Source organism: Scophthalmus maximus, chromosome 22 (assembly GCF_022379125.1).
Source record: "Scophthalmus maximus strain ysfricsl-2021 chromosome 22, ASM2237912v1, whole genome shotgun sequence".
Lineage (NCBI taxonomy): Eukaryota > Metazoa > Chordata > Actinopteri > Pleuronectiformes > Scophthalmidae > Scophthalmus > Scophthalmus maximus.
Window position 1 is genome coordinate 10,292,415 of NC_061536.1, and position 12,321 is coordinate 10,304,735.

The following is a 12,321-nucleotide window of genomic DNA, read 5'->3' on the forward strand; positions in this document are numbered from 1 at the left end:
TTATCAGATTGGACGCACTGAATTGGATTTGATTCATCTATGGCCATGTGATTTCCAGTCTGATCCTCAGTGTGACCAGAACAGTGAGATTTGTCTCAGATGTGGATGACGGTCCCGAGTCAGATTTACACAAGCAAAAGGTGCTTCGAAATTTCAATTTGAAAAGAGATATTATAAAGTAGTTATTCAACAGGAAAAGAAATTCTTAGCTCTTTCAAGATAAGGGCGTCTGTACATTGCCCTCAAATGTTGACTATAGAGCCCAACAATCCCTAGACACACAATTTCTCAACAGAAATTTCAATCACGTGTGAAATAACAAATGAAATCTGTTTCATACCATTATACTGATCCTGCACTGTAGCTGGTAACATCCAGCCTGAGCAGGGGAAACAAGCAAACAGAGCAATGTCTTAAAATACACTTTTATTTACACTGTAAAACTAATACATTTAAAAATCATCATACATAAAAACAAAAAACCCTTTCCGTTAAAAACAACAACAAATCAATCCTATTTACACAATAAAACATTTAGAATGGACATAACACGAAGCAGTCCAAATGAGGTCGAGTGAGATTGTGACACGTGAACGGTCCTGAAGCGGATTTCAAATTGAGACCAGTGTATGTAAGAGAAACGCTCACCAAGTAAAAGATTTAAGAGGATCCCTTATTGCTGCTCTTTAGTTTGCTGTTTTAAGGCAATATAAACATGTAAACACACACATGACCATGTACCCTTGTGCACCTTCAGAGCCTGAAGTCAGCCGTACTCCTCGCCGCATCCTTCATTTTTCGAGTCTCACTGCCTGCTGAAATAGGCGCGTAAAAGTTCTGGCCGATAATCATCAAATTCAGTGGTCCAGGAAGTTGAAGATGCTCCTCTGGGCGCCTTTAGTCTGTCCCGCAGGTTTGTTCTCCCTGCAGACCCTCTTCGCTGCCGGGTTCGCCGCCTCCACCTGCCCCCTCTTCTTCACCATCACCTGAGGAGCCAAACGCATGCAGTTAAATGCCTCCTCACAGCTTCAAGGCTCTTACACACAATCAGAAAAACAAGAGCACTTGCAATGGTGAAAAAAACCCAGCCTGATCCAGGTCTCTCCAATATGTAATCTAGCTTTGATAAAATGTTCATAAAAATCCATAAATAACTTTTTGAGTAATCCTACAAACAACACAACAAACAAACAGACAGACAAGCCGAAGCCTAATTACACTACCTCATTAGTGTAGGAAACCATGTCTGCACAAAAGGATACATAAAAGGGAGCAGTGGGCTTTGGCTCCACCTAGTGTCCTATTTAGAAAACATCAGAAACAATAAAATCCCCCCCATCACACATTCACATGACTATCACACTTCAGAGATCTTTGGAAAGTATTTTGTTTTTGCGCTTATTTTTAGAACGGGAGATATTGCAGAGGAGACATAACACGACAAGAGAGTCACGGCGAATCAGGAGGACAAAAGTACGGCAGATAAAAATTTAACATTGAAGTTCAGTGAAACTGCTTGTTTTCAAAATGACAAACGATTCTTTGATTATCAAAATAGTTTCTGTCGGCTAATTTGCTGCAGCTCCAGTTTTTTCCTCTCCCTCCCTTTGATGTTAAGTGAGGAGTGAACAACAAGCTTTGAGGGATAAGAATCGCTTCTTAGACAACGACCCATGCGAGGGAATACGCTCGCTCACCTGTTTCTGTGGAGCGTTTGAGGTTTTGCTGTCCTTCTCGGGTGAGAGCGTTTGAAACAGGAATCCGCGGCTGTTTCGGGGCGCCAGGGGATTCCCCTCCGAGATGGAAGCCAGTTTCTGGAGGACGGAGTGGGGCTGACTGAGCAGCGAACCCCTCCTCACCTGGAAGAAACCAATAAAAAAACATGAATCTGTCATTGCACAGAGTAAGTTCAGTAATGAACTTTGCTTGTTAAACAATCACAGACGTTCACTCAGACCTCTCATGCCGCAGCATTTTTCCTAAACACCAATTACATAGCAGAACCCCCCCACCCCCCCGAGTGAAAAGGTCTTCACATTTAACGGAACAACCACAAGATTTATAAAAAGCCAGAGAACTGCAGGCAACGAATGATGAGGTTATGCTATTTTTGTAAAGTCAGATGCTTCCCGTTTGATGAAGAAAGAAAAAAAAAAGTCACAAGAGATAACTTCTCACTTTAAGGCTGTCTGCAATTGGACTCAAGAGTTAAGTGAAGTTATGTAATGAGAAATTCCTTATCGGCAAGTTGTACAGATATACCGTGAAACAACCAAAAATGGCAGAATTACAACTCAGAAAATCTTCAAAATAATAATATCAAGTGGTTTGTGTGTCTGTTACATCGACAGTGACATACCTGTACAGACTGTGAGGGTCTCTGGAAGGGATTGAGAGCTGAGGGCTTCTTTTCCAGTTGTGGTGCCACAGAGGAATCTGATTTAAAACATTGTGAAAATTAGTGAAATAATCGGAATGAGATTCCCTTTATAATGACCAAAGGAGTTTGTGTCCGAATTATTCAATTATGAAAGTGAAAGTGGTATAAAACATGAAGTATATCCAATACGCAAAACTCATGAATATCACAGGTAGCGAACCGGTTTTATTCATATTTCTTTATATAATTTAAATAAATGCAACAACTTCCCAGAACAACAGTGATGGAACTTTTAGCAAAGACAGTGTTGGCAGCAGTTTCCCGTCTGTCTGCTTTAGTTTAGTTTTATCAAGTTTTCTGAGAAAAAAAAAATTGTTCAATTCTTATATTGATTTCACATCGGTGGCAAGTTTAGTTTACACATGCCAGTGTTTCAACGCTTTCAAAGTTATTTCACTGATTTTTCAACCCTCCACGTTCTTCCTTCCTCACTTGAAACCTCAAGTGACTCATTTCTGGTTTGTCGGTCACTTCACCTAAATGGCGTCGTGTTAAACCGACCTTTTCTCTGCAGGGTCTTCGCTGTCACTTTCTTGGCCAGCTTCATAAAATGACTGTCTTCCTCTCCGATCCTTTCGTCGTCTGCATCCAACTCTTCCCCTTTCTCCGCCTTTTGTTCAGACTATGAGAGGAGACAGAGAGGAATAAAGATGACGAAATGACAACAACACCTCTTCTACTCATGCAGCTTGCTTTTTTCAAAATCACCAAATCCCATAAAGCAAAAGTTGGAATTTTTTTTTACTTATGTGTGATCAGGAACTTTTTAATATCTGAAATCACAAATTCACAATGCGACCTACTTGTTCCCTGAGCCACTGTTCTCTCTCCAGTCTCTCTTTCCTCCTTTGGACTTCACTCTGGTCGATGTCTTCATCTTCCTCCTCCTCCTCCTCCGCCCCCATCCGGTCTATGTTGAAGCCGTTGTCGTCTGGAGGAAAAGATTCAAAATGGAAACTGGATGAAATGACAATACTGAAGGTCGTTTTAGTTCATTTGTTAGAATTAGAAACTGAAATATAAATCTGCGAGACTCGAAAGTTCAGACATCCACTTTACAGTTGTTGTTATTATTATTAATTATATATTAATCACCAGTTCCATATAACTGTTATGCTGTGTGGCTACCTTGTAAAACTTTAAATAGCAAATAGAATCTCACTTATTCTTGGTCTGTCTTCCTCGAACAACTACTGTCTATAAATATAACATGACTTTACAAGCATATGGCATTTAAGGACATTAATTCCCTCATCCTTGAAAACTCACCAATGTTTTTCCAGCGGAAGCGACGAGCTCGTCCCGGGCCGTCGGTGTGCAGGTCGCCATCAGCCAGGAAGCGCTCCTGGTAGAGCCTCAGGCGACGCTTGTCGTCATCCATTATCTGCTTCCTTTAAGAACAACGCATAGATTTTAAAGTTAAAAAACATGAACAGATATAAGCTTCTCCACAGTGACACAAAAGAAACAAATAATTTCAGGCAGTGAGAAGAAGCATAATCACCACGGTTTAACCAATGATACAGAAACTAGGTGACAAACGTGGTGTAAGAGCAGCTGTTACTCACATGTGGATCTTGTTGACTTGGTCCTGCAGCTCTTCGTCCGAGGGAAGCTCCTCGAGGAGCTCCTCTTCCTCGTATTCGCTCCCTCTGTCGCCGTCCTCGTCGTCGCTGTCCTTGTCACTGCCCGACAGCTCAGCCTCCGAGTCTAGGTAGTCGGTCAAACGCCTGTGGACAACATGCAAGACGCGGTTAAAACCTGCGGTGCGGCGTGGATTTTGGATTTTTTTAAACAACCCAATTTAATTCTGTAATGCTACGAACATTAAGTTGGATTTGATTCGTGACTTACATTTTCTTCTTTTTCTTGACTCGGTGGGACGCAAACACACCCTGCATCTCTTCCTCTTCGACGGCAGCATCTCCCTCATCCTCCTCCTCATCGCTAGGTTCATGCTCCGCGTTCTCCTCTCCGCCATCGTCCTCCTATAAAGCCACAATTCTTGTCATTTGCCCCTAAACCATAACAGGAACATTTAGGATCAAATTTTAAGACAATTCTTTTTTACCTGTTCACTTTCTACATCTGACAGAAGCCGGAACTCGCAGTCCTCATCTTCTTCCTCCTCCTGCTCTTCCTCCTTTTTACTATATAAAGAAAAATATCACTATGAGAATCTTACATTGATATAAATATTCCAATAATATTCCTTAATCAAAATGGACTAAAGCAATGAGAAAAAAAGAGGGACACAAGGAGAGAAGTTCTGTAAAGCAGCAGCTTCTAACTTTTTACTGGTTTATCATATATTCATTTTTTGAACTGTACCTTTCTGGTGCTGGTGAAGCCGAACCTGAAATAGATGGCAAAAGAGACAAATCTCAATATTCTGTAACTTGAGGAAAATCGCTTAAAACAGACGCTTCAATATTTTAAAAACTAAAGACATGAAGAAAAACAATAGAGATCCCAGCATGAAGAAAGGATTTAGTGCAGTGGATACTTTGACTCTAGTCACATATGGCACACTCCTTTACCTGAACTTGGAAATTTTCCTGAGCACAGCCCCAGCAGCTGATCCATGGGATTGTCACACTCTTCATCCTGTCCGCCATCTTTACTCCCATCTCCTTCCCTCGGCTCCTCTACCTTCTGCGTCGCTGGAAACGCTCCGGAGCACAACCCGAGCAGCTCGTCCTCTTCCGTCGATCCGAGGCCTCCGCCCCTGCTGGAGTCGCACTCCGCTGTGCCAAAAACACCTGAGCACATCCCCAACAGCTCCCCCATGTTGGCGTCCATCGCATTCTCATCCAAGCTGTCCAGGATCAATTGTCTCTTGTGGGAAGGGGGCGCACCAGGGCGCGGCCCCACGTTGAGGAAGCCGTCTGCGTCAAGTAACTGGGAGTGAGTGTCGTCCTCCAAGGAGAAGCGACCTTGGGAGTCTCCGGGGACAGAGGCCGCTCCGCCCAGGGGCCCAGAGTCGGCGCCTGGGGATGGAGGTGCGTAAAGGTCCTGGGAGTCTTCAACGGGGAGGCAGAGCGAGGGCTCAGAGAGTTTGCCTGAACTCTAATGGGGGGTGAAAGGAAAAATTAAGCCACAATTTGAAGCAAACACCATGGTCTAAATGCAGAGATGACTTATGTGGATTTTTACTTTTACTGTGCCTTTTCAGTCTGGCTGAACTCGCACTTGTTCAACCCTGAGCATAAACCTTTTTTAATCTTACCTTGGAGGCAGAACCGAGGAAGCTGGGCCTGAAGAGGGAGGGGGAAGGGGAGCGGAACATGGCGTAGTTAGAGACGCCTCTTCCTGTGGAGCGCTGATGACTAACGGGCTGGTAGGAGGTGATCATGGAGCCGGCGAGCTCAAAGCTGCTGTTGTGGCTGTTGTCCTTAACCAGGGACAGAGAGTCGTCCTCTTCTGGAGACGAGAGTGGCAAGAGTGAGAAAAGTATACATAATACATTTTTCTTTCCCCAAAAGAAAAATACCAAATACCAATTTCAGGCTGATTTAACCCCTGGAGGAGAAAACTGGTCTGGAACCTTGGTCGGTACCGATAATTAGCAGTTCATAAACCTCCTGAACTGCTTCATATTTCGGATTTAAAATCAGGATGACTACTGTCAACGAGGGACGAGTTGAGCAGCTGAAAGTGTTGCCACGCTTGGGTTGCAAGCAACACCATCAGCTACTTGACATTATAGACCTTTGGATATGGCGGCCGCGAAACAAGGTACCGCACGAGTGCGGTGGACAGCTGAGTCGGAGGAGAGGATTGTCGACATGTGGCAAGAACACGAGTTCCTGTACAACGTGTCTTGAAAGACTCGTTCCTTTGACTTAAATTTTTTTATCACTGCAAAGCATTATTATCGATTACAGTCTCCATCGTGTTTGTTTTGTTTGCTCCGTCTTCCTCATGAGAGTCACCTCTCTGCCATGAGGTGGCGTGTCCCTCCCTCTCAAGAGATAAATCTCCTGTAGTGTGCGCTGTGCCATTATTTTTTCAAACCTTGTAGCGTGTGCGCATGTTTGAGATTAGAGAGAAGAATATCTGCCATCATTCTCCTCCGGTGTATGATGCAACCGGATGCAAAATTGGTCAGGATTTTAAAAACTCTCCCTCTACTCACCCATCTTATTGCTGCTGTCCTGTCCAGAAGGACCAGACCGTCTGACACCATCACTAAAATGCAAAATAGAACATGACGCTTTACCACCACACACACACACACACACACACACACACACACACACACACACACACACACACACACACACACACACACACACACACACACACACACACACACACACACACACACACACACACACACACACACACACACACACACACACACACACACACACACACACTCTTACCCAGTGCGAGAACAGGAGTTCCCAGGGAATAGCATGAGTGTGCCGTCTGTGTTCACGAGGTCAGGAGTCAGCGAGGGTCCAGTCAGTGCCACGGGAGATGTGCTCCTGATACTCTGAGTTCTGCTGCCTCCCTCCTCCTCCCCATCATCACCTCCCAGTAAGTCATCTATGCCCTTGGGATGAAAAGATCAGGCTTGATGTGAGCGCAAAGAGACAAATTTGTATCAAGTAATTTGTTTCAGAGCAGCAAAAAATTACAACTTACCTCTTCTTCTTCTGAGTCATCCGTCAGGTCTTCCTCCTCCTCTTCTTCCTCTCCACAGTCTTCGTTGTCTAAGCGATTCAGCTCGGCCTTGCGTGCCCTCTCCTCCTTTCTCCGTTGGGCCATGGCAAGCTGCAGACGCTGCTTCAGAGTCAGCAGTTTCTCTCCTGAGCAATAGACCAGAAGAAGTTTGTCATGTTAGGAAAAAATCAATCCCAATTTTTCCATTCAAGGCTCGTGTAACCACCCCCTGTCTGTTTGAGCATGTCACAAACGTATCCTCACCGGGTTTGCTGGGCACAGGCTCATCTGCCCCCTCCTTAACAGTGACCGTGACCGACTCCGTGCGCAACTCTTCCTGGCCGGATGGGGTGTTATCTTTGCGGATGATGTTGAGTTGCATCGTGCGCTCTCCATGGGGCCTTGCGGGGGGCTGGACATGACGAAGATAGCGCTCCTTCAGGGCCACCACGCCTGATTGAAGAAGAGAGGAAACACCAAGGGTTTATGCGGACACATTCTTATTCCACATCTCTTGAAATCTTTAAAAAACTAATCATCATGACTCACCGGGGTTGAGCTGTGGAGGCTCGAGCTGAACAAAGGCTCCATCATCCGGACACAGTTTAGCAATGGGTGGGGGGTCCAGTCCGAGCTGTTTCAGTCTGGCCAATTTGTCCTTCTTGGGCTTGGTAGGTTGCTGCACTAAAGAGTCTGCTGCAGCTGAATCAGTGCTCCCACACTGAGCAGCCACAGGCTCCGCAGAAGTCCCAGACACAGGTTGTAATTGCAACGATTCAGAGTCGGACTTTACTGCAGTGTGACTTGGTCCTGGGGGAACTGCAGAGGTTTCTTCCCCGGAGTCAGAAACAGAATTCACTGCTCCATCTGTTGTGACCGACTCCTGCAGACTCTCAGAGAGGTAAAGCATCGGGCCACATTCCTGGTTGGAATCTAGGCTGGCAGCTGCTTCTCTGGCCTGGTTATGGCTCTCCTGCTGTGGGGACGAGGTGGCGGCGGGATGAGGCAAGGGCTGGATCTGAGTGCACGAGAGAGCCTGAGACGGAGAAGAAGAGTCCTGCTCGGCGGACTGCTGTTGGGGATTGACGAATGGGTTTACAGGGGGTGGAGGAGGCGCGGGTGGAGTCTCCAACCTCATTGCTGAATATTTTGTAGATCTGAAGAGAATAGGATTATTATCATTAGATTTGTATGGTAAAATTGTGACAACGCGTGGTTCGTTGCACTGGCATGCGTGTGCGCTATCTGTTATACTTGTCTTTACTTTAATAATGCCATGGCGGGACCCTCTGGCCTGGCTTTCCTCTTGAAAAACTGGTCGATGGTCTTGGGCTCAGGGATGTGGTAGGGCAGGCCAGGTGTGGACTCTGCAAAGACGGAATAACATTGGACACTTCTTTAAAAACATGAACCATATGATGATCTAAAAATAAAAAAAACTTTCAAAACCAAATAAGAAATAGTAGCACAAAGACAAAAGAAATGTTTATTATAAACTGACCTCTGACCAGTCTCTGAGACTCGCTGTGGAGTTGTTTCATCGCGTCTTTGCTGGCACGTGCAGCTTTCCTCTCCTGAGAACATCACACATGTTGAAAATTAAAAAAAAAAAAAAAAGTGCTCTGGTATTTTGTATTAATTACACAGCATTCAAAAGAAATTCAAGCATTTTGTCATCACATACCACACGCTGAGGTTTCTCCTGTGCCTCTTCGTCGTCTTCTTCATCATCATTCAGGAGAGGTTCCTGCAGGAATATTTTAACAATGATCAACATCTGAAAAAACAGACCTAACATTTTCCTCCCCCAACAACAATTTAACCAAAAATGTAATGTTTATGCATTATACATTGTATCTTGTATAGAGATACAATGGTTGTGATAATGTGAAAGATTGAGCGCTAAACATAATTCGAGTCACAAGAAATAATGTTGAAGTCTTGACTGAACGATTCCAAATCATCTTTTTTGTACCTTATGTTTTTTCATCTTGTGTTTCACTGCAGCTCTAATGGCATCGAGAGACTCTTCCTCCTCCTCCTCCAGACCAGTGTCAAACAGGTCTGTGTCGCCCAGCGGACATCCACTGTCATTCAGAGCCCGAGGGAGAGGTGTGTCCTGAGGAAATAGGTTGTAAGTTTAATAATAAAATAAAATCCATGAGTCGAGTCACGTAATTCTACTTTGATTGTTACTTAATTTTAGTTCATTTCCAAAATTTCGTACATTTATATAAAGACTTTCCTTAATGGATACTTACACGGGAATGTGAAACAAGGATTTAAATATGGAGAAAATATTAAGTGACATAAACAGGAGCATGCCCTTAATATAAAACATACTTTTCCAAGGTTTATGAGCACTTTTCACAAGTATGACAAAATGCTCAATGGAGGAAAAGTACAAGTACGGCAAGAGAAAAGGTCAAGCTGCACTTACCTCGTTCATTTCGGAGAACCTCCCTTTCTTTTTCAGTTTTTCCACCGCTTTGCTGCGTTTCTCCTTTTTCTCCCGATGCCTCTGGCTGTTCTCTCTCTTCTTCCGCTCCTTTGATTTCGCTCCCTTCTTCGCCTCATCCTGTTGCTCCTCCGTTTCTCCACATGCCGATTTCTCGGGCTCGCTGTCTTCACTCTCAATCGGTGCTCTGCTTATTCTCCTGCTCTTCTGCGCCCCCCCCTCTCTCCCAACGTCCTTCTCTTCGGCCTCACCCGTCTCCATCTCCTCTCCGCTGGAAGCAGACAAGACCAGCGCTTCGGCCATGTTGACGCTGTTCTCTGCAGCCGCCTCCTCCTCGCTGTCACTGTCTCTAATGGCATTACGACGGGGCTTTCTGTGAGCTGTGATGTCTTCGTCGTCATCGGAGTCTGGAAGAATAGCAAAAATGGTCACCCTGAATCGTTAAAGACTTTTTGTGAAGCAGCATAATTCTAAGTAGGATTAATATCCCTGAATAAACATACATATAATCTCAATCTCTCCTTTAAAAAAAGCTTTAAATAAATATGATTCTTCAAAGTAATCATTGTATTATTGTGAGGTTATTATTATCTTTAAAGTGCAAGTACAGGCAGTCAAGGCACACCTTGCGTGGTACATAGGAACATTTCATTTTCTCTATGTGCTTTAAAGACATTGACCTAAATGTATTTGCTCATTTACACAACCATAGTGGCTCTGGCCAGTCTCAGGTCGAATCGACGCCTATTGTCGTGTCACTTCACCTGGAAGCTTCTCTCTTTTGTTGGTCGCCTGCGAGACCACCTCCTCTGCTGGAGAGCCCACCCCGCTGTCTGAGTCGCTCTCTGCTGCTGTTCGGGCCACAGCTGGAAGCCCCTCAGCCTGGGCACGATGACACAAACAAAAAAAAACATTATTCAACCACCATGCAGTTGCTTTTTTGTCTTCTCTCCTGTAAAATGGGGCATTGCAGTAGTAGTCTGGTATCATGGGTAGTGGGAGGCTTCACAGTCAAAACACACATGCAATCTTCCAAATGTGGACACGCTGCAAAAAAAATACTTGTTCTCAGATTTCCCTGTTTTGCAGTGTGCACTGAATCTTATCATTTTCAAGATGGGCACAGGTGATACTATTAGTGATCTTATGTCACGAGTAGGACATTAAAAACTATATCCATGTGCTTGTATTTGTCAATAAAGCACACAGGGACACGCCATCTGTGCACAGAGTCACCGGGAAACATGGAGGTCGAATGGTCGAATGGTCGAGGGGGCTGTTAAACTGCCCCAGTGGCGCCTCGACACGAACCACACAAGAAGCACAAGTTAGCTGGAGACGCGGCTTCCAGTTAGCTAAACGCACAACTTAGCTGGCTCGAGTGGTTGGTCTCGCCATAACAATCCCCTGGAACACGATCTGCTCATGGCTTTCAAGTGGTCAGCAAAGTAAAATGCATCACAAACACACATTTAATCGACGCGACCAGGCCAAGGCGACGACCACCGTCCCAGCTGGCTAAAACCTAACCTAGCTAGCTAGCTAACAGGCTAATCGCTATTGCTAGCATATCTTAGATTTTGGAATACTGCGGACCTTCTCCCGTAACTTATAACCGACGGGGACACTGTCAACCAATCTGATAGTACTACGCTGGATAGATGTCGACTGTAGTTGTTGATATCTGAGAGCATTTCCTCACCTGTTGTTGAGAAAGGACGAGGCTCATCTTTGTCCGTCCGATAGATTCACGCTCTTTTATAAAAAAAGAAAAGAAGCCGGCGGAGACAACGACTCAATGACGCTCGGCGGCCACGGCAGACGTCGGTAGATAAATGAAAACCACTAGTTTATACGTTTAACGCGCATTTAGAGAGCGCTGTGGCCGGGCTGTTCCTCTTCCTCCCGCCTGTTCCATACAAACGAATAGAACAAAAATTTTGATCTTTCGCGCGCCGTGACAGCTGGCCCGCAGTTTTTCGCCAGCGAGGTGTCAATCGCCCGGTTCTCGCTCTCCCATTGGTCCGCTGCGGAGATTTGTGTCCGCCTGCTGTGACGTCATGACTCGTTTGAAACGCATATTTTACACACCGGGAATGCGCGGACGGGCGGGGCCTCACTCTAAAGTGAGGGTGATTTTAGTGGCTGTGAGAAAAAAGAAAGAAACAAAGAAAGAAACAATTGCTATTTCGTTACTTAGTGTTCAATAGACCAAACCTATTTTAAAGTAAATTTCTAATTTTAAAGTAAAACCATCATGTTCCTGTGGTGACTTGTTATTGTTCTTTTACTTGGGCTATTGCAGTATCTTGTATATTGTCTATTTCCATCTTGGCCAGCTACAACAGTAAAAAAAAAAGATTCTTAGGTTTCTGTGATTAAAACCCAAGAATATAATAACTACAATAAAACACTGTGGTTCTACTTTGAATGCTTTCAGAACATTTCATTTTGTAATACTCAAAGATTTTGAACACTGGACTTCCATTTGTCATGAAAAAAAAATTATTGCATTAACCAGTGTATCTGAAACATGGAGCAATGAGTACTCAAATAATCAATAAAATACAGGGTTAAGCATAACTTTGTCTTAAGCCATTCAGTCAGTCATGTGACTAACCACAACTGGTCTCAACTTTATATATATATATATTTGTTTTTTTTTACTAATTCATATACTTAACATGGTGCCAAGTCTATTTGCATTTCCGCCCTTCATTATATTGTCTTGTGTTGTATTATAATTTACATG

The 12,321-nt window shown here is 44.3% G+C and overlaps 1 protein-coding gene across 1 annotated transcript; it reads right to left on the reverse strand.

Annotated features, from left to right (window-relative positions):
• Positions 1–411: 411 nt before the first annotated feature.
• On the reverse strand, positions 412–11,552 carry LOC118292246 (claspin). Its single transcript, XM_035621010.2, has 24 exons — positions 11,272–11,552; positions 10,334–10,451; positions 9,552–9,976; positions 9,087–9,230; positions 8,796–8,858; positions 8,613–8,685; positions 8,376–8,478; positions 7,661–8,268; positions 7,376–7,564; positions 7,094–7,257; positions 6,829–7,001; positions 6,579–6,631; positions 5,670–5,863; positions 4,981–5,509; positions 4,772–4,796; positions 4,512–4,590; positions 4,295–4,428; positions 4,009–4,170; positions 3,710–3,831; positions 3,244–3,371; positions 2,942–3,062; positions 2,360–2,436; positions 1,698–1,859; positions 412–986 (listed from the first exon to the last, which is right to left on the reverse strand). Exons 1-24 carry the CDS (start codon positions 11,296–11,298, stop codon positions 858–860), a joined length of 4,002 nt encoding a protein of 1,333 aa, XP_035476903.2. The 5' UTR covers positions 11,299–11,552; the 3' UTR covers positions 412–857.
• Positions 11,553–12,321: the final 769 nt, after the last annotated feature.